This window comes from Myotis brandtii, unplaced genomic scaffold (assembly GCF_000412655.1).
Source record: "Myotis brandtii unplaced genomic scaffold, ASM41265v1 scaffold277, whole genome shotgun sequence".
Classification (NCBI taxonomy): domain Eukaryota; kingdom Metazoa; phylum Chordata; class Mammalia; order Chiroptera; family Vespertilionidae; genus Myotis; species Myotis brandtii.
In genome coordinates, this window is record NW_005360548.1 from 520,080 (window position 1) to 542,433 (window position 22,354).

Sequence of the window (22,354 nt, forward strand, 5' to 3'; positions counted from 1 at the left end):
GCCCTGCTCTGTGCATGACAGGGGGCGGCGCCCCAACTCCCCAATCGGCCCTGCTCTGAGCCTGACCAGGGGCTGCACCTAGGGATTGGGCCTGCCCTCTGCCACCCGGGAGCAGGCCTAAGCCAGCAGGTCATTATCTCCCGAGGGGTCCCAGACTGCGAGAGGGCACAGGCCGAGCTGGGGGACCCCCTCTCCCCCCCCAAGTGCACAAATTTTTGTGCACCGGGCCTCTAGTTAGTATATAAAAACACAATTAATTTTTGTGTGTTGATTTTGTATCATGAAACTTTACTAAATTTATTTGTTTTAACAGATTTTTGTGAAGTATTAAGAGTTTTCTATATATAAGATCATGTCATCTGCAAAGACAATTTTAATTCTTCATTTCCAATTTGAATGCTTTTCTTTTTCTTGCTTAACTGCTCTGGCTAGGATTCTAATACAGTCATATGTTGCTTAACGATGGGGATACATTCTGATAAATTCATCATTAGGTGATTTTGTCATTACACAAACAACATAGAGTGCACTTACACAAACCTAGATAGTATAACCTAGTCTAAATGGTATAGCCTATTGCTAGTAGGCTATGAACCTGTACAGCACATTACTGAATGCTGTCAGCCAGTGGTTGGCAAACTGCGGCTCACTAGCCACATGTGGCTATTTGGCCCCTTGAGTGTGGCTCTTCCTAAGCCTTAGGAGTACCCTAATTAAGTTAATAACAATGTATCTACCTAGATAGTTTAAGTTTAAAAAATTTGGCTCTCAAAAGAAATTTCAATCGTTGTACTGCTGATATTTGGCTCTGTTGACTAATGAGTTTGCCGACCACTGCTGTAGGCCAATGTAACACAATGGTAAATATTTGTGAATCTAAACATAGAAAAGGTACAGTAAACATACAGTATAAAGGGTGAAAATTATACACCAGTATAGGACACCTATCATGAATGGAGCTTGCAGGACTGGAAGTTGCTCTGGGCAAGTCAATCAGTGAGTGGTGAGGGAATGTGAAGGCCTAGGACATTACTGTAACACCACTGTAGACTTTTTAAATACTGTACACTTAGGCTACACTAAATTTATAAAACAACACAAGATTAAACCCAGCAAAAGATAAAATGATGGAATCAAGAGATTTGGTAAACACCAGACATATGAGGCTGCTGCTGGTATAACATAGCATACAAACTTTTACAATCAATATACTCTAAAGTAATGATAAAAAGTATAGTATGCTAAATACATAAAACAGTAACATGGAGGTTTATTATCATTATTAAGTAGTATGTACTGCACATAATATTGTATGTGCTAAACTTTTCTTTTTTTAATGTTTTTATTGATTTCAGAGGAGGAAGGGAGAGGGAGAGAGGGATAGAAATATCAATGATGAGAGAGAATCATTGATCAGTTGCCTCATGCACGCCCCCTACTAGGAATCAAGACCACAACTCAGGTATGTGCCCTGATCAAGAATCAAACTGTGACTTCCTGGTTCACAGGTCAAAGCTCAACCACTGAGCCACACCTCTCAGGCTGCTATACTTTTCTATGACTGACAGTGCAGTAGGTTTACACTAGCATCACCACAAACACATGAGCAATGTCTTATGCTATGATGTTACAACTACTACAATGCCACTAAGCAATAGAAATTTTCAGCTCCATAATCTTATGCAACCATTATCGTATATGCAGTTCATTGTTGTTCAAAAGGCTGTGTTGCAGTATGACTGTACTCTGTTGAATAGAAGTGATGAGAGTGAGCATTCTTGCCTTGTTCCTGATCTTAGTGGAAAATCTTGCCATTTTCACCATTGTGTATGATATTAGCTATAAGCTTTTTATAGATATACTAGAGGCCCGGTGCACAAAAATTTGTGCACTCGGGGGGCGGGGGAGGGGGGGTCCCCCAGCCCAGCCTGTGCCCTCTCGCAGTCTGGGACCCCTCGGGAGATAACGACCTGCTGGCTTAGGCCTGCTCCCGGGTGGCAGAGGGCAGGCCCAATCCCTAAGTGCAGCCCCTGGTCAGGCTCAGAGCAGGGCCGATTGGGGAGTTGGGGCGCCGCCCCCTGTCATGCACAGAGCAGGGCGGATTGGGAGGTTGCGATGCCACCCTCAGTCACGCTCAGGGTAGGGCCGATTGGGGGGTTGGGGCACTGCCCCTTTTAAACACTCAAGGCAGGGTTGATGGGGAGGTTGTGGCACCACCCCCTGTCATGCACAGAGCAGGGCGGATTGGGAGGTTGCGATGCCACCCTCAGTCACGCTCAGGGTAGGGCCGATTGGGGGGTTGGGGCACTGCCCCTTTTAAACACTCAAGGCAGGGTTGATGGGGAGGTTGTGGCACCACCCCCTGTCATGCACAGAGCAGGGCCGATCAGGGGGTTGGGGTGCTGCCCCCTGTCACTCACAGAGCAGGGCCAATCAGGGGGTTGGGGTGCCTTCCCGTCAGGAACAGAGCAGGGCGGATAGGGAGGTTGTGGCCCCGCCCCCTGTCACTCACAGAGCCACAGGGCGATCAGGGGGTTTGGGCGCTGCCCCCTGTCACGCTGATCCCGGTGCTGGGAGCCTTGCTGCTCCGCTGATCCCGGTGCTGGGAGGCATATTACCCTTTTACTATATAGAATAGAGGCCTGGTGCATGGGTAGGGGCTGGCTGGTTTGCCCTGAAGGGTGTCCTGGATCAGGGTGGGGGTCCCCACTGGGGTGCCTGGCCAGTCTGGGTGAGGGGCTGAGGGCTGTTTTCCGGCTGGCCAGTGACTAAAGCTTCCAACCGCTCCTTGTTTTCTTCTCTCTTTTTTTTTTTTTTTTTGGCCAGCTTTAGCTCTGGGGCCTTGCTGCTGAAAACATAGATACAATGTTGCGGTCCGAGCCCGGCTGAATGGAAGCCCTTTTCTGGGGTTTTGTTTAGCTTCTTATTTGCAACATAGTATATAGTTGCTTAGAGTTGCAACTGAGAGGCTGGCAAGTGAGGCGGGGAACGTTGGAGTCTGCAGCAAGCAAGCCTCCCTGCTCGCTTCAGTGCCTGGCTGCCGGCCGCCATCTTGGCTGACAGTTAATTTGCATATACTCACTGATTAGCCAATGAAAAGGGGAGCGGTCGTACGCCAATTATCATGTTTCTCTTTTATTAGTGTAGACTAGAGGCCCGGTACATGAAATTTTGTTCACTGGGAGGGTTCCTCAGCCTAGCCTGTGCCCTCTTGCAGTCCAGGAGCCCTCATGGGATGTCCGACTGCCAACTTAGGCCCACTCTGCAGAGAGGCTCCTGCCACCGCCACTGCGCTCGCCAGCATGAGCCTGGCTCAGGGCTTCTAGCTGTCACTGACCACCATGGGGCAGCTCCTGCATTGAGCATCTTCCTCCTGGTGGTCAGTGCATGTCATAGCGACCGGTCGTTCCACCATTTGGTCGATCTACATATTAGCCTTTTATTATATAGGATGGCCTTTATTAAGTTGAGGTTGTAGCCCTCTATTCCTGGTTTGTTGAGAGTTTTTTATCATAAAAGGATGTCTTCATTTTTCTTTACCCTTTGTGTGGGTATCTACGCATTAGAGAAAACCACCACTCTCCCAGCCTTCATGAATTGGCTTGTACAGAGAGATCTTCCCAATCAAACTGGCTAGAGTCTCTATGGTTTTCCAAAACTACTCTTTTCATGCTACTCTAAACCGCTGTCTTTGTTCTTAGAAGCCCCAGGCATCTAGAGTTTTCCAGGTCCCCTCAGTGCTCTGAGACAGATGCAACAAAAGTCAACCCCTTTTGGAGCTCCCCAAGAAGTTGGAATACCAGATGAGCAATCCAATTCTTTCTCTTTCTAGGGAAGAGCAAGGAGTTTTTTTCCCACCCACTCTGTGTTGAGCCAAGGAGAGGAGCTGTGGCAAGTGCACACATACTTGTTAAAACTGCCACTGTGTTCTGTATAGTCTCCAGGGGTCTAGTGCTGACTGGGCCCCATCAACGATTCAAGCCAGTGATATAAAAACCAATCCCTGATAGGACCAGGAGAAGTCAGAATATTAGATGTACAACTCCAAGTATTTCCCTTCTTTAAAAGAAACCAAGAGCTGGGATTTATCACCTGCTCATTCTGTGCTGAGCTGGATATGGTAAGGGCTGGCATTCGAATTCAAACCACCACTTTGTTTTCTGTAGCCCCCAAGGTACCAGTTTATTCTGGGCCTAACAGTTCTATGAAATAGGTGAGATGAAAGTCAGTCCTTCAGGTAGCAGCCAGAAAAATTAGGATGTTAATTAATTTGTAAGGTATATAAATGTTGAATCACGATGTTGTACGCCTGAAACCAATACAATATTGCCGTCAATTATAATTAAAAATAAATTTTTAAATGTTATGATGTCAGGTATCTGATCAAATTCTTTCCCTCTCTGGGAGAAGCTGGGAGCTGGAGTTTATTGCCCACTCTCTCTGTGCTGAGCTAGGGGGAGGAGCGGTGGTGAGTACCCATGCACTTGTTCAATTTTTTCTCTGGAACCCCTAGAGGACTAGTGTATGTTGGGCCAAGTCAATGTTCTGAAACAGGTGAAACAGAAACCAGTTCCTCAGGTAGCACTCAGAAAATTTGGGGTGTTAGATATGTAGTCCAACTCTCTCCCTTCTCAGGGAGAAACTGGGAGCTAGAGTTTGTTTGTCCTCCCGCTCACTCTTTGGTTGGCCACGGGAGGAGCTGTGGTAAGTGCTTGCATGCTAGTTTCAACCACTGTATGTTCTCTGTACCCTCAGGGGATTGGCATATGCCAGGCCCAGTCAGTGCTCTGAGACAGGTGACATAGAAACCAGAGAGCATTGAGAAAAGTTGGCACATTAGATGTGTGGTTCATCTATCCTCAGAGCTAAGGGTTCCTTCATGATCATACAGCACTGTGCCAGGATTGGGGATTGTGGAAAGAGGGTGTTTCCGGTGTTTCTGTCATTCTCAATGTGACTGATTGCACACTCACCCAGAGTACAGGAGCTTCTCAGCTAGTTTCTGGGTTTCTCATGGAAGGAATTGATTCCTATGTCAGTGTTGAATTAGTGTACCTGTGGAGGGAAGAGAAATCCAGGGTTTCTACTGCCATATTGTGGATGTCACTGTCAAATCTCAAAACTTTCTCTTTTTTTCATTAAATTATATTTTTTAAATTCAAATATAATTTGTATATAACCTGCCTATTTTCAACCTGAAGGAATGTACAGTTAGAAGAAGATACAGTGACTTGAATGGCTGCGAAGTGAATTAGAACAAGAGAGCAAGGTTGTAGTTTCCCCACTCCCTGGGAAAGCATTTTTGCGTCAACTTCCTTTTAGAGGAGATGATGGAATATTTGATGACAATTTCATTGAAGAAAGAAAGCAAGGGCTGGAGCAGTTTATAAACAAGGTCACTGGTCATCCTCTGGCACAGAATGAACGTTGTTTTCACATGTTTTTACAGGATAAAATAGTAGATAAAAGCTATACTTCATCTAAAATACGACATGCCTGAAATTTGCCCAGAAATGGCAAAAAAAACTTTCCGTGACTATGAATGATTGTATGTGCCAGTGAAGAAGTTCTAACTAACTTAGCATGCTGCACAGAAACTGGTCTAACATGCCTGCAGTATACTAACACTCGTGCGCTCTGCTCTGTTTTGTTTTGCTTTGGCAGTTGACAAGAAGTTAATTTGCTTTCGTGAAAACCCTCATTCCAGCCTTTCTATATAATAGCTCTTCCTTGCTGTTTAATGTGCTGCACACTATCACCTCACACACCTGTTACTCCAGCATAATCCGCAGTGTCCCGACTAAAGTTACTGAACTGGTCTCAGCTGCACAGTTTTTGTGTCATGTTTGCTTCTTGAATCTGATTAACTAGGATATTTCTCTTGTCCGCTTTTCAATATGTGATGTCCTTGACCTAACTTATGTGTAGGAGCACTGCACCGCTGGTTGCCAGCACCCTGCACACCAGATACACACTTGTGTGCAGAATGTATCCTTTCAGGCTTGTAATGCCCTTCACATGGAAGATCAATGAGGGGAATCTTTATATTCTGTACAAAAACAAAAACAAATTTATGTACTAAAATCATTTGTCTAAAAATTTAAGTTGTTTTCAAATAAAAATAAAACTGCATTTCTGATATGCAAAAAAAAAAGAATAGAGTTACCATATGACCCAGCAACCCCTCTTTTGGGTATATAACCCAAAATTTTGAAAACATTTATTCATAAAGATATATGTACATCTATGTCCATTGCAGCATTATTCACAGTGGCCAAGACATGGAAACAACCAAAGGGTCCTTCAAATAGATGACTGGATGAAGAAGATGTGGTACATATACTATATAATGGAATACTTCCATTTGTGACAACTTGGGTGGATCTTGAGAATATCATGCTAAGCAAAATAAGTCAGTCAGAAAAAGTCACATATGGTTTCATTGATATGTGAGATATAAAGCTGAAAACAACAAATGAACAAACAAGACAAACAAAACCTCGTAGACACTGACATCAGTGTGGTTAGTGGTTACCAGCAGGAAGCGGGGTGAAAGGGAGGTAGCAAAGGATAAAGGAGGTCAAATACATGGTAATGGAAAGAGGTTTGACTGAGTGGTAAACACCAAATGTGATATACACATGATGTAGTACAGAATTGTATACTTGAAACCTATATAATTTTATTAACCAATGCTCCCCAATAAATTGAATTTAAAAAATATTTACTCTCTTAGCGACTTTCAGATATACAATACAGTATTATTAACTATAGTCACCATGGTGTACATTACATCCCCATGACTTATTGATTTTATAACTAAAATTTACATATTTTGAATCACTTCACCATTTTGTCTGTCTCTCTCCCCCTGTCCCTGGCAACCATCAATCTCTTCTCTGTATATATAAGCTTGCTTGTTTTTTATTTGTTTATTTGTTAAACTCTACATATAGTTGAGATCATATAGTATTTGTCTTTCTCTGTCTGATTTATTTCACTTAGCATAATGGCAAGATTTTTTCTTTTTTATTTCTAAATAATATTCCATTATATATAAACTAGAGGCCTGGTGCATAAAATTTTGTGCACGGGGGTGGGTTGGTGGGGAGGAGGTCCCTTCAGCCAAGCCTGTGCCCTCGCAGTCCAGGACCTCTCGCTCCTTACTGCCCACCTGCAGCGGAGGCAGGAGAGGGTCCCTCCACCACCACTGTGCTTGCCAGCATGAGCCTGGCTCAGGGCTTCTGGCTGAGTGGTGCTCCCTCTGTGGGAGTGCACTGACCACTAGGGAGCAGATCCTGTGTTGAGCATCTGCCCCCTGGTAGTCAGTGCACATCATAGCGACCAGTCGTTTTGCCGTTTGGTCAATTTGCATATTAGCCTTTTATTATATAGGATGTCACATCTTCTTTGTCCTTCATCCATCAGTGGACACTTAGGTTGCTTCCATGTTTTGGCTATTATAAATACTGCTGCAATGAACATAAGAATGCAGACATCTTTTCAAATGAGTGGTTTTGTGTCCTTTGGATAAATAAACAAAAACGGAATAACTAGATTATATGGTAGCTTATTTTAAATTTTTTGAGAAACCTCCATACTGTTTTCTATTGTGGCTGCCTCTAATTTACATTTCCACCAACAGTACATGGGGTGGGGGAGGGCGGGGTCCTTTTTCTCCATTTCCTCAGCAATACTCGTTATTACTTGTTTTTTTTTATAATAGCCATTCTAACAGGTGTGAGGTGATACCTCATTGTGGTTTTGATTGCATTCCTCTGATGATCAGTAATGTTGAGCATCTTTTCAGCATATGTGGGCCATCTATGTCTTCTTTTGGAAATCTTCTATTCAGGATCCCTGCCTATTTTTGAAATCAAATTGTTTGGGGTTTTTTTTTCTACTGAGTTGCACGAGTTCCTTATAAATGTGGGGTGTTACTCTTTATCAGATATATGAATTGCAAATATTTTCTCCCATTCAATATGTTACCGTTTTCATTTTGCTGATGCTTTTCCTTTGCTGTGCAGAAGCTTTTTAGTTGAATATAGTTCCACTTGTCTATTTTTGTTTTTGTTGCCTTTTTGGTGTCAAATTTTTAAAAAATACCATTGCCCAAGACTGACATCAGTGAGTTTACCACCCATGTTTTCTACAAGAAGTTTTAAGGTTTCAGGCCTTATGTTCAAGTCTCTAATCCACTTTGAGTTAGTTTTTGTGTATTTTATAAAATAACGGTCCAGTTTTATTCCTTTGTGTGGCTGTCCAGTTTTCCCAACGCCATTTATTGAACAGACCATCCTTCCCCTAATGTATATTTTTTAGTCTTTTGTCATAAATTAACTGCCCAAATATGCATGGATTTATTTCTGCACTCTTCATTCTGTTTCATTGTTAAGCTTTAAAAAGATGCCAGGGACTTAAAACTAAAGTAGAATGACAATTTCAGAGTCACAGAATTTGAGAAACTTAAAAGTCTATGTGTTTAGAAATTTAGAAGCTTAATACTGCTCATCATAGAATCTTAAAATGTTATATTTTTAGAAATTTATATTTCTACATACTAGAACCTTAGCACTTGGAAACTTAGAATTATATACTCTTTTACTGCCCTGCAATTTTCAAATTTTCCAGGGCATTCTACTTTCTACTCCTCCCATTCTCCCTATTGTTCACTTCACTCCAGCCACTGGCCTCCTTCTTGCTGCTCCTCTAATACAGCAGACATGCTCCCTACTTCAGGATGTTTGCTCTAGCTAAATCCTCTGCCTGGAACATCCTTTCCCAACACTCAGTCACTTTACCCACCTATTGTCTTTTCAAAAAGTCCTTTCCTGAGCACAGGAGGAAATACCGAGAAAAACAAAAGATGTTTGCTGCTCTCCTCCCTTTCAGGAGAAAAATAAGGCCTACACGGAATTCAACCTTAAGAACTTGATCATCACCACTCTCAACCTACTCTTTGCTGCCACAGACTCAGTGAGCGGCACCCTCTACTATGGATTCCTGCTGCTAATGAAGCATCCTGAGGTGGAAGGTGAGGGTCCCCTGGATCTTCTCTCCTGATATCTCCCCCTCCCAACAGGAAGGAAGACATACTCTTAAAAACTTAGAGACACACTACCTGAGACGTTTTGAACCACAAGATATAATGAATATGGAATCTCACATTCTCAGCACAAGAAGGCTACTTAATATAACATACTTGGTGTCTGATTCAAATAAAGTTCATTTCCAACATGCAGTAATCTAGTCAATTGGGTAACTGTACACGAATAAGTCATTTTGCTTAAGAAAAAAGGCCAACTTTACCTCTCTACCTTCCAACACAGTTAAAAACAAGCCAATAGTTTTCTCCTGGTGGAGGTGATGGGAGAGGTTAACCCATAGCCACTCAACTTTTTTAGCCTCACCTTCATTGTCCAGCTTGAATTTACTAATTTAAATAACCAAATAGTTATTGGACACTTTCCTTCTCCTGGTTATTTACATAATGGATTTTGTGTAATCCCTGTGGCTTTCTCTATTATGAATTCTGACTTTTTCCAGCCAAGATCTGTGAAGAGATTAACCATGTGATAGGACCACACCGAGTCCCAAGTGTGGATGACCGAGTCAAGATGCCCTACACAGATGCTGTAATACATGAGATACAGAGAGTGATCGCACCCCTGGGATATCCCCACAGTGTCACTCGGGACACTCATTTCCGAGGCTACCTTCTGCCCAAGGTGGAGTGCACCCTTATTGGTACCCCTGGTCCCTTCATTTGCACCCCTCTCTCCTCCTGGTTTCTTACCCCATACTCAAACACTGATTTCTCTTAAATGCCCCCATTTTCACTCCAGGGCACTGATGTGTTTCCTCTGCTTGGCTCCGTCCTCAAAGACCCCAAATACTTCCGCTACCCAGATGCCTTCTATCCTCAACACTTCTTGGATGAGCAGGGCCACTTCAAGAAGAATGAAGCCTTTGTGCCTTTTTCTTCTGGTAGGTTCCTATGGTCTGAGTTCTCCCAGGAACATGTTTGATACTTCCCCCAAACATTGGTCTGTATTTGAGGTTCAGGTCTGAAAAGGAAGTTCAGTGCCACTGGTGGTCCATGAGGTCCGAAAGGTTGGCAACCACTGGTTTAAGGAAGCCTTTGGAGCAGTGGTTGCCAACTGGTAGTCCGTGAGGTCCAAAAGGTTGGCGACTGCCTAAACCAGTGATGGCGAACCTATGACACGCGTGTCAGAGGTGACACGCGAACTCATTTCTTTGGTTGATTTTTCTTTGTTAAATGGCATTTAAATATATAAAATAAATATCAAAAATATAAGTCTGTGTTTTACTATGGTTGCAAATATCAAAAAATTTCTATATGTGACACGGCACCAGAGTTAAGTTAGGGTCTTTCAAAATGCTGACACGCCGAGCTCAAAAGGTTCGCCATCACTGGCCTAAACCATAGTTGGGACCATAAAATCCTAGAATCCCAAAATCATGGAATATTAGAACCATTGACTCTGATTATTAGAAAAATAAAATTACAACAGTGAAAGCATTAAGCAGGGTTAGCTAGCCTTTCCTTCACAGGAAGGACCAGATGATAAATATTTTAGGTTTTGCAGGGCATACATTCTTTGTTGTAACCCCTCATTTCTGCTACTGTAGTACAAAAGTGATGCATAGCCAACATATAAATAAAGGGAAGTGTCTCAGTTCCTTGAAGGCCTTTTAAAAAATATTTGTATTGATTTTAGAGAGGAAGAGAGAGAGGGAGAGAGAGAGAGAGAAACATCAATGACAAGAGAGAATCATTGATCAACTGCCTCCTTCACACACCACTCTTGCAACCCAGGCATGTGCTCTGACTGGTAATCAAACTGTGACCTCCTGGTCCATAGGTCGATGTTCAACCACTGAGCCACCCATTAAAAAAGCAAGACATTTTTTTAATGGTCATTGATATTTCAATTTAACTTTCATATGTCATAAAAAATTTTTCTTTTGATATTGCTCAACCATTTTAAAATGTTAAAAAGCATTTGTAATTTGAAGGTCGTACAAACAAGCAGCAGTGTGGACTTTCTCCATGGGCAGCGGATTGCCCACCCTTGGCATAAATCTTATGACACTTTATGTGTAAGTTGCATGGCACCTGGAGTCAGGGCAGTGGTTAGGAAACAGGACTCCCACCACTCACTTATAAATGGTGCAGTACTTCAGCTGCCGCAAAATGGAGATTAATCTCCATTTCATTTGTAGCCCCCTCACCAGTATCTAGCACCAATTAGGCTTCTGATAAACATTTGAGAAATTAAAATGCACAGAATCTTCATATTCAAAGTTCCTTTACAGCCATTCCATCTTGGATTATGATGGAAGCCAAGCCAACAGAGAAGTAGCTGCCACATATTGAGTGACAGATCCTAGCTGAGCACTAAACTAGAAACTCGCTGAGTCTTATAATAACCCTATGAAGTGAGTGTTATTATGACCCCAGAGATGCTGAGGAAGTAGCTGAGACTCAGGTGAGTGGTGGAGTCAGAAGGCTCCCCATGACCCCACTTATCCCAGTGCAAGTGTGACTGACCTTCCCTTCCTCCAATGTGCTCACAGGAAAGCGCATCTGCCTGGGCGAGGCCATGGCCCGAATGGAACTCTTCCTCTACTTCACCTCCATCCTTCAGAACTTCTCCCTTCGCCCGCTGGTGCCACCTGCTGACATCGATATCACCCCCAAGATCTCAGGCTTTGGCAACATTCCCCCAACCTATGAGCTCTGCCTGGTAGCCCGCTGAGCGCCCCCTACGCAAAAGGAACCATGGAGAGCTCTGCCCAAGTATACAGGGGCATCCACCCCCATCTCCTTAAAATCTCTCAACAACCCTAAGAGAAGGTGCTACTGTCGTGGGGCCACAGGTCAGTGAGGGTCACTTGAAAATATAGAGCTGCTTATCTTCTAGAAAAGCCAGGCCCTGTCCAACCTTTCAGCAACAACCTGGAGAATTTGCATTCTCCTGTTCACCTCTGCCTAGGCTTTCTGTCTCCACCAAATTCTTGTTGTCGATTCTCTGCCTTTATGCTGTCCCTTTGTGTGTGCACACTGATATTGACCCAAATGCAGTTCACACTTTCTTCCTAATTATCCTCTCTTACAAAATAAAATTAAAATAGCAGGTATATCAAGGTTGTTCTGTGTAGCTGACTTACTGTGTGTTCTATGTTACATCACTGCAGGGCATAGAAAACAACTTAAGATAACCATGTAGACACACTTGTGACTTATAGCCCACCAGAGATTTCCCATTGGGTGGGGCCACCCTGTGTAACACTCCATTCTCAACCATCTTTTGGCTTATTGCCCCTCCCCACATCAATTATCTCTCCTCCTAAACCTGCTTTCCTAGTTTAGAAGGAATTTCTACCACAGCTTTTATTCCAAATTCTCCCCACTCTATTTGGAAGAACAGTCCAGCCATCTCCGACTTGTATTTCATTTCCAAACTCCATCAACTTGCTCAGCTTATGAAAGTCTTCCCTTATATTTTATTTTATTCAAGAAATATTTATCAAATACCCAATGTGACCAGCACACTCTTCAGGTACTTGGGATCCATCAGTGAACAAAACAGACTAAAACCCCTGCCCTCATGGAGTTTCACTGCAGTGGGAGAGGTAGACAATTAAGAATAAACATAATGAGTAAATGATGTGGTATGCTAAAACAGCAATGATTCCAAGATTGGGACTGTAAATGGGTGATCAGGGCTGGTCTCACAAGGCAGTGGAGCAGCAATTCATACAGATATCTGGGAAGGGATGTTCCTGGCAGAGAGATTAAAATCAGCAGAGGTGGAATGCAGGAGGCTGCCTGTGGGTTCAGGATTCCTCAAGGAGACACATATGGCTGGAGTGAGGGAGAAAGGGAAAGTATAGGAGTAAATAGGATGAGGGTACAAAGTTAAAGGGCCATATTGGGTGGAGCCTTGTGGGCCTTCTTGAGAACTTTGGCTTTTATCCTGAGATGGGGGGATCTTTGTAAACACAGGGTGGCATATGCTGACATATTTTAAAAGGCAAGCTCTAGCTGCTGCATGGAGAATAGATTGAGGGAGAGGGTAGCAGAGATACCACTTGTGTAGGTGGGGAGAAGTGAGTGGATTTGAAATCTGTTGTGAAGACCGAGTCAACAGGGTTTACTGATGACTTGGATGTGGAGTGGAAGAAAAAGAGGGTCAGAGATAAGACAACATCTTTCAGAATCTCTCAGCCTCACACCTTCCAGGCCCATGAACCCCCATACCAGTTAGATTTATATTTTTAGGGAATATGAATGGGCTTTAGCTACTTAAGTACATAAGGTTGCTGGTTACTGTAAAGTCATCAGTAAGTTCATATTGTTTTGTGAATTCTGGAAATACAGGCTCAAAATATGAGTAGGAAAAACAAGAAGCTGTGTTGGAAAACTCCAATCAAGGTCACAGCCAGACGCACTGGCTAGTCGCATTTCACCTTCTCCTCCCCCAACTCCTGCAACTCTGGGCACCGAACACCACTGCTAGGGGACTCTTGACCCATTGTTTCCACTGTGGACAACTTCATAGTTGTATTTGTGTTTTATGTTACTTTCTCAATATTCAAATTCCCAGGCAGAACTATCCAATTAATCACATATTAAGGCCTTGGGATTCAGGGTGCAGTGAGGAAGAATAAATGCCCCTTCTGTTGCTGCGGTGGGAGGCCAAGCCTTACCCCTGGTCAAGAATCTCACAATAGCAGACTTCCCGAAATTGGAAGGGATGTTGAGAATGGATAGATGAGAAACAACAAATGCCATTATACACAACATGTCCATTGGATCTTCTGGGATGCAGAGACTGAGGTAGAGTTTGGAGAACAAGCATTTCATGGAAGGATAATGCCTGTGAAAGACGAGAGTGGGCCGAAATAGATTGAATCAGGACATCTTCAGACCAGGATGCAGATGTAACACCCATGAAAGGAAAGAAGAGATGAAGGAAGACTGGGCAAGGAGATACCCAGATCTCCATGCAAAGTTAATAGAGTCTCATTATATCAAAAAAGTACATTTAGATTGAAGATTGCTGTTGGGGTGTCTCATGTTGGGCAAGAAGTGGTCATGCATTGGATCCCAGCCGTTCTCAGTTGCTGGCTGGGGCTTCCTAGGAAGAGCATGGGTTCTGCACCATCCAGAAGGTGCTACAGCTGGAGGCTGTCCGTTCAGGGCTCTCCTTACAGCTGAATGGCAAGTTCTTTACTGAAGGGAGAGCTGGGTGTCACATCTTCGTGCCTGCCGCAGACACAAACATACAAATACACATCGTTTAAGTCTGGGTGTTCTCTCCATAAACAGTTTTCAAAGCTACTGACACATGTGCAAGTATATGGTACAACAGTTTCACACATTCTTAGCTGTAAAAATCTTTTTTCAAATTTTCCTATGTGCAAGTCTAATACATAAGTAGGAAAGAGAATTACTCATCTCTCTCTCGGTAAAGCACAGAAGCAATCTAGACCCTCAAAGACCCTCCACTTTCACTCATGAGGAGAATCTCTGGCCATGCAACACACATGCCTGTCCTCAGTCCTGCACACACAACAGGGACCTGAGGACACAAAGGTGACCAGAGTAGAACCAATCACTGATCACATAGGGCTCTCATCCCAGCTCCTTCATTACAGGTATCTAGGAAAACCAATAATAAATGGATTTCTTGTAACAAAGGCAAAGACCAGATTTACATAACAGAAAGACAGTAAAGGCAGAGAGAAAAAACACAATTTGGGGTCTATGAACTTGGTTTCCTTATCTTGAGTGGGCTGCTGATGAGCTGGCAGATATTAGAGACTGGTTAGTGTTCTGCCCTTGGACAGTTGGATGGACTATCAATAAAAACAAACTGAATTCTTTATGGATTACCCAGAACATCTTTTAATTTATTTTTAATATATTATTAGTAATTTCAGATGTAAGGGAGAGAGAGAGATAGCAACATCAATAATGAGAGAAAATGGATGCCTCCTGCACACCCCCCACTGAGGATCAAGCCGGCTACCCGGGTATGTGCCCTGACTGGGAATTGAACCAGGGCGTGACCACCTGGTTCATAGGTTGATGCTCAACCACTGAGCCACATGGACCAGGCGAATATCTTTTAACTGTGAAGTGTATGCAAGGCTCTCTCTATATAATATCTGTCTCACGCAGCGGTTCTCAACCTGTGGGTCGTGACCCCTTTGGCAGTCAAACGACCCTTTCACAGGGGTCACCTAAGACCATCCTGCATATCAGATATTTACATTACGATTCATAACAGTAGCAACATTACAATTATGAAGTAGCAATGAAAATAATTTTATGGTTGGGTCACAACATGAGGAACTGTATTTAAAGGGCCAGAAGGTTGAGAACCACTACCTTAGAGGTTTCAGCATTCCCCTTATCAGAATTTCTCACTGGTCCCCCCACAAGACATACATATTGTCATTCTTTTCTAATTCTGTGACTTCAATGAGCAAAAAGAGTGAAACACTGCCCAGGGTGGGTGACTCAGTCAGAGTGTTGTCCCACCAAAAGGTGTTGGATTTGATTCCCAGTCAGGGTTTCTGGTGCAATCCCCAGTTGGGGTGTGTACGGGAAGCTGCCAATGGATCTCTCTCTCTCTCTCCCCCTCTCTCTCCCCCTCCGTGTCTCTCTGAAATCAAATTTTTTAAAAAGAAAGAAAGATGATATACTACGGTGTAAATTTTTATTGCTTTGATTAGTAATGAGAGGACACATGTGTTTATCCTTTGCATTTCTACTTTTATTAATTGTTGATCACCTCCTTGGTCCATGTACCTACTCTACATTCAAAATTTTTCTCATCGCTTCTATAATACAATGAAGATGCTTACCCTTATTTTGTGTATTGGGTAAAGAGATTCTCATGATGTGTTTGGTTTAGACTTGGGATTTTTTAAACATGAAATTAATTCATATGAAGTCAAAATCTTTCTAATCTTTCTTTTATGAGTTATCCAACTATCTCTAGTTATAGAAACAATCTTCTTTGTACATACCTTTTGACGCAACAATTGCACTTCGAAAAAAAATGTGCAAAGATGGAAACACAAGGATATTCGTTTCAACAATGCTTATAAAGATAAAGTAAATAACCATATGTCCATTGTGGAGCAGAACAGCATGCATAGGTTATCAGTCCCAGGGAAGGACTTCACCTATCTGGAGGACCATAAAGACCATCACTGTACCAACCCCAGGAGTAGAAGGCCAAATAGTTCTAGCCATTGCGTCTTGGTTTCAGAGTCACCAAGGAAAACACAGTCTAGTCAAGCACTGGATGAAGCAACACTACTTACACAGACAAGAGGCAGATCAAGATCAGCTTCAATAATGCCCATTGTCCCCTATGGATAACAGGTGTCTCCTAGTAGCCAATGCAGGGCAATTCACCTATAGTTTACATCTCTTGTTGACACACATTGGAAAGACCACATATGGAAAGATCACATTCCCTCCCCATGGGGACAGTTATAGTAGGCACCATATGATAAACATCCTCAAGCAGAACAAAGGTGTGCTCAAAGGCGTGTTGAGCTTAAACAGCAAAAGGTATTTCTATCCAAGATTAGATGCCCAGCACAGGCTTTGTGTGAGCTTTTTATCTCTTGGTAAGGAAGTGTTCAAGAATCTTTCTTCTGTGGCCAAGCAGGGTTGGAAAGACCCTACACATAAGACAGCCTTTCCCAACATCCATCTATTGGGGAATGGTATATCACACAATGAGATGCTATGCAATTAATAAAAAGTTAAAATTAAAATTTAGACATAATAATTTCTAGTGAAATATTTGTGTTACAAAACTGCCTTCTTGAAATATTTGGACAAACATGACAGAAGACTCCATCTTTCTTACCAAGCTGTGAATAAATAGGTACTTTTCCTTCAATAAAAAAAACCTCAGAACTTGAGAAAGACATTACTAAAAAATGTTTCAATGAAGTCTCCTTCATTTTCTACTTAGTATAATATCAAGTAAAATTGGATGTTAATTGCACAATTTTCTTAGTTCTCTGCTGCTGGGTTTCTTCCCTTGGTCTCAAGGGTCTGAACATTGGAGAGTCCCTCCCAATGTAAGAGGGGTATGGAAAACAAATTCCTCATTAAAGGAGGATGATGACCACTCCACTGCTCACAACAGACAAGTTATCAAGAGTCTCTTTTTAACCACTGAAATAAGTGACTTCAATGACCCCTAATTACAAATTTTCCTTCCTCGTTTTGGCTGAGGGAGGAGGAAGATAGTAGTATAGACACTCTGGAAAAGAGTTTGGCAGATTCTTATAAAGTTAAACATACACTTATCAAATGACCCAGCAATCCCCCTGGTAAGTATTTGCACAAGACAAATGAAAACACTTCTTGAAAGAAACTCTGAAAGATGGTTGTACAGGAGTTTCTAGTACTTGTCCCTTCCCATAAATATCAATTTGAAAAACTAACCATACACAAAAACCAGTATACTGATGTTTATAGCAACTTTATTTTTCAATTGAATTTTAGAGAGAGAGGGAGAGAGAGGGAGAAAGAGAGAGAAACATTAATATGAAAGCAAAATATCAACCAGTTGACTCCTGCACACCCCCTACTGGGGATCAAGCCGGCAATCTGGGTGTGTGTCCTTACTAGGAATTGAACCAGCAACCTTGCAGTACATGGAAAATGCTCAATCCACTCCAGCCAGGGTGCAACTTTATTTTTAATTGCCATAAACCGTACACAATCCAAATGTCCTTCAATTGGTGAATGGACTTCAATATATCTATATAATAGAATACTACTGAGCAATAAAGAAGAAATGAAGTACTGATACACGTTATGAAATGGATACAGTATGCTATGTGAAAAAATCCAGACTCAAAAGCTTCATACACTATGCTTTCACTATATAAAATTACAGAGAAGGAAAAATAATAGGAGCAGTAAATGGATGTGTGGTTGCCTGGGATTGGGAGTAAGAAGAGAATTTGACTACAAAGGGTGTGGAAGACAGAATTTTGGGGAGTGATATAATTGCTGTCTATCTTGATTGTGATGGTAATTACATGGCTTTATGCATTTGCCAAAACGCATAAAACTGCATGCCAAAAAATGGATTTCCCTATATGTAAATTTAAAAATAAATTTTAAATTACATATGTGGGATGCTCTATTTTCCTATTAAATAATAGCTGCTCTAGAAGAAATATAATGAAAAAGCCAATATGTATCATGTATTCTCAGAACAGAGAGCAATATATAAAAACTAGTGTCCCGGTGCATGAAATTCGTGCACATTAAAAGGGGCTTAATTAGAGGAAATATTTTAATATTGCTATTTGCCTTTTCTCTCTAATAGAAGTGTCAGAGATGAAAGAAAATTAGTAAAATGTATATGAAAATCTTCTTCCTGTCAGTCGGGCACACCATGTGACCCAGAGTCAAGTCCCCACCCACCCATGTGCACCTTGAAATCGCGCGAGACCCAGACCCTCACTATATAAAATTACAGAGAAGGAAAAATAATAGGAGCAGTAAATGGATGTGTGGTTGCCTGGGATAGGGAGTAAGAAGAGAATTTGACTACAAAGGGTGTGGAAGACAGAATTTGGGGGAGTGATATAACTGCTGTCTATCTTGATTGTGATGGTAATTACATGGCTTTATGCATTTGCCAAAACGCATAAAACTGCATGCCAAAAAATGGATTTCCCTATATGTAAATTTAAAAATAAATTTTAAATTACATATGTGGGATGCTCTATTTTCCTATTAAATAATAGCTGCTCTAGAAGAAATATAATGAAAAAGCCAATATGTATCATGTATTCTCAGAACAGAGAGCAATATATAAAAACTAGTGTCCCGGTGCATGAAATTCGTGCACATTAAAAGGGGCTTAATTAGAGGAAATATTTTAATATTGCTATTTGCCTTTTCTCTATAATAGAAGTGTCAGAGATGAAAGAAAATTAGTAAAATGTATATGAAAATCTTCTTCCTGTCAGTCGGGCACACCATGTGACCCAGAGTCAAGTCCCCACCCACCCATGTGCACCTTGAAATCGCGCGAGACCCAGACCAGGCCGTCCCCATCCCCATTGGGCTAGATCCAGACCTGTCTGGTCCCACCCTTGTCAAGCCCTGCCAGGTGGGGTTGCTGCCTTAGGTCCCCTGGCCTGGCACCAGGCAGGGGGTGCAGCCTGAGGTCCCCTGTCAAGCCCCACCAGGTGGGGGGCATGGTCTGAGGTTCCCCCATCAAACCCCACCAGGTGGGGAGCAGCCTCAGACCCCCTGGCCCAGTGCTGGGAGGGTGGCACAGCCTCAGGTCCCCTATCAAGCCCTGCTGGGTGGGGGGGCGCAGCCTGAGGTCCCCCAGCTCAGCACCGAGGCAGGGGGCCCACCTTGAGATCCCCCGTCAATCCACACCAGGTGGGGGGTGCGGCCTCATGTCCCATGGCCCAGAGCCAGGGTGGGGTTGCAGCCTCAGGTCCCCTCGCCCAGTGCCAGGACAGGGGGCACAGCCTGAGGTCCCCCATCAAGCCCCCCTGGGAAGGGGGTGTGGCCTGAGGTCCCCTGTCAAGCCCAGCCAGGCAGGTGGTTCAGCCTCAGGTCCCCCGGCCCAGTGCCAGGGCAGGGTTGTGACCTGAAGTCCCCTGGCCCAGTGCTGGGGCAAGGGGCATGGCCTGAGGTCCCCCATCAAGCCCCACCAGGCCGGGGGCACACCTTGAGGTCCCCTGTCAAGCCCTACCAGGTGGGGTTGCAGCCTCACACACCCTGGCCCAGTGCCCGGGCGGGGGGCACGTCCTGAGGTCTCCCATCAAGCCCTGCTGGGTGGGGGAGTGGCCTGAGGTCCCCTGGCCTGGCACCAGGGCCAGGGGAATGGCCTGAGGTCCTCTGTCAAGCCCCAAAGGGAGGTTGGGGAGTTGCAGGCTCAGGTCCCTGTTGCTGTCAAGCCCAGCCAGGCAGGTGGTGCAGCCTCAGGTCCCCTGGCCCAGTGCCAGGGCGGGGTTGTGGCCTGAGGTCCCCTGGCCCAGTGCTGGGGCAAGGGGCATGGCCTGAGGTCCCCCATCAAGTCCCACCAGGCCGGGGGCACACCTTGAGGTCCTCTGTCAAGCCCTGCCAGGTGGGGTTGCAGCCTCACACACCCTGGCCCAGTGCCCGGGCGGGGGGCACGTCCTGAGGTCTCCCATCAAGCCCTGCTGGGTGGGGGAGTGGCCTGAGGTCCCCTGGCCTGGCACCAGGGCCAGGGGAATGGCCTGAGGTCCTCTGTCAAGCCCCAAAGGGAGGTTGGGGAGTTGCAGGCTCAGGTCCCTGTTGATTGCCCGTTAAGGCTCGTTACAGGAACTTGGCCTCCACTGTGAGTGCAGCCATCTTGTGTTATGGAAACCCCATCTCCACTGTGGGCTAAGCCATCTTGTGTTACGGAACCTCGCCCCTCCAGCCCCCCGCCCCACCTCTGCTGTGGGCACCGCCATCCTCGTGGTGGAGTGAGGGTCAATTTGCATATTCCCTCTTTATTATATAGGATTCTACAAATACCATACTTTTATTTCCTCCCTTTTCATATGTTATAGAAATTAAATATAGGCAAAGAAATGCCTCGGGCTTATAGTAGATTTCCTTAGGAATATTACTGTAAGTTTTATTTTTGGGAAGCACAAAAGACTTGGCTGGAAAGTTTGTAAAAAAGACATTCCAAGAAAAGGGAAGTGTGCAGAAGGGTGCCTGCCCTGTTTATCGGAATTCTGACTTAGGCGGTGCCCCTAATTATTCGTTGACCTTTTGAAACAAGACTATGAACCTGCAGACCCCCATATGTTTATTGGAATCCTTATACTTAATCTCTGGGTGTCCTTGCTTAAAAGACACTACAAACAGGTGTGTCTCCCAATATTACTTACCCAACTGATTTTATCTTAAAGATAAACTTTATCTCAAACTGCTGCTACAATAAAAGCCTAACTATCACGCAATCAAGGCCCTATGGTTCCTTTAGCCAGGCAGTCCCTTAGCCCTCTCTTTCACAGCAAATGTTGTGTCAGAGTAATCCATTCATCTGATGCTCAGGGTCTGCTGGTTAGCCCTGGCATTTTATAAAACTCATATTCTTTCAGATAAAGAAATACAATTACATAGTGAATAGATTTACCTAAACACCAAAACTGCATTTTATATTTTCCAATTTATATAAAATTATACCCATTTACTCACTCATTCGTTCATTCATAATTTACTGTGTATCCATTCTGTTCCAGGCAGTGGATATTTGACAGTGAATAAGATACTACATTCTAGTAAGAGGTTCAGAAGGAAGAAAATTAATGCAAATTAACCCATAAATAAAAGCTTGCAATAGAAGAATAAGAGGGTGGCCAGGAAATACCTCTTTGAAGAAACTCTGTAAGTTGGTGATATAGGAGTTTTCAATACATGTCCCCTCCCAGAAATATCAATTTGAACAACTAACCACAGACAAAAATATCTTCACAAGACCTTAGATTCTAAGTGAGAGGTTACAGCACCTGTGTGGGGCAGAGAAATAAGAAAAGATGCATTGAGGTGAGTATGAAAGACAGTTTTGCATTATCCCCTTCACCCCAGAAAGCTCAGAGCAGAGAAAGGGACCTCTCCATGGAGAAGGGAAAGTGAGGTGAGAATTGGACTTACCATGGACCCCAGCCTGACTCAGCACTAGGTGGCCCCCATGGATCCTGTATCTAGGCACAGCCAAACAGACCCAGATCTCAGCATCATGAATCCAAGCATCATGTCTTTCTACCTGTTGACCAAGGTGCCAGACCTCTCTGCCAAGGGCTCCAGTGGCCAACCCATTATGGACACCATAGATGGCCCACCCAGACTCTTGAGAAAGGCATATAGGTGAAGGGATTTTCTGTCTAAGCCATTCTGTAAAGGCTAGAAGAGGTGCCTACTCCTGCAAATGTGCATACACCAATGCAAGGCCACAAGGATCATGAATAATCAAGAAAATATGACACTATCAAAGAAAACTAATAAAGCTCCATCCAATGAGTGACCCTAAAGAAATGGATTCCTGTAAACTGTCTGACAAATAACTCAAATAATCCTCTTTTAAAAATTCAGTGAACTACAACAAAAAAGACAACCAAACAAAATTAGTAAATACAATGAATGAACAAATAAGAAGTTCAAGAAAGACATAGAAATCATTTTAAAACAAGGCAAAAATCCTAGAGTTGAAGAATATAATAACCTGAACTGAAGATTTCAATACAGAGCTTTAAGATTGATTTCAACCAAGCACAAGAAAGAATTAGT

General features: G+C 43.4%; 2 protein-coding genes across 2 annotated transcripts in view; one reads left to right on the plus strand and one right to left on the minus strand.

Moving 5' to 3' along the window:
• LOC102244038 (cytochrome P450 2G1) overlaps positions 1–14,610 on the plus strand; it is a 35,606-nt gene extending 20,996 nt beyond the window's left edge. The window contains exons 7-10 of the mRNA XM_005868775.2: positions 8,896–9,037; positions 9,550–9,731; positions 9,849–9,990; positions 11,605–14,610. Coding sequence (XP_005868837.1) covers positions 8,896–9,037; positions 9,550–9,731; positions 9,849–9,990; positions 11,605–11,786 — 648 coding nt within the window. The 3' untranslated portion in view covers positions 11,787–14,610. The remainder of the gene's footprint in view (positions 1–8,895; positions 9,038–9,549; positions 9,732–9,848; positions 9,991–11,604) is intronic.
• Positions 14,611–16,640: 2,030 nt separating this feature from the next.
• Positions 16,641–22,354, minus strand: part of LOC102243745 (cytochrome P450 2A13-like) — a 24,287-nt gene continuing 18,573 nt past the window's right edge. The window contains 1 exon segment of the mRNA XM_014541692.1: positions 16,641–16,658. Coding sequence (XP_014397178.1) covers positions 16,641–16,658 — 18 coding nt within the window.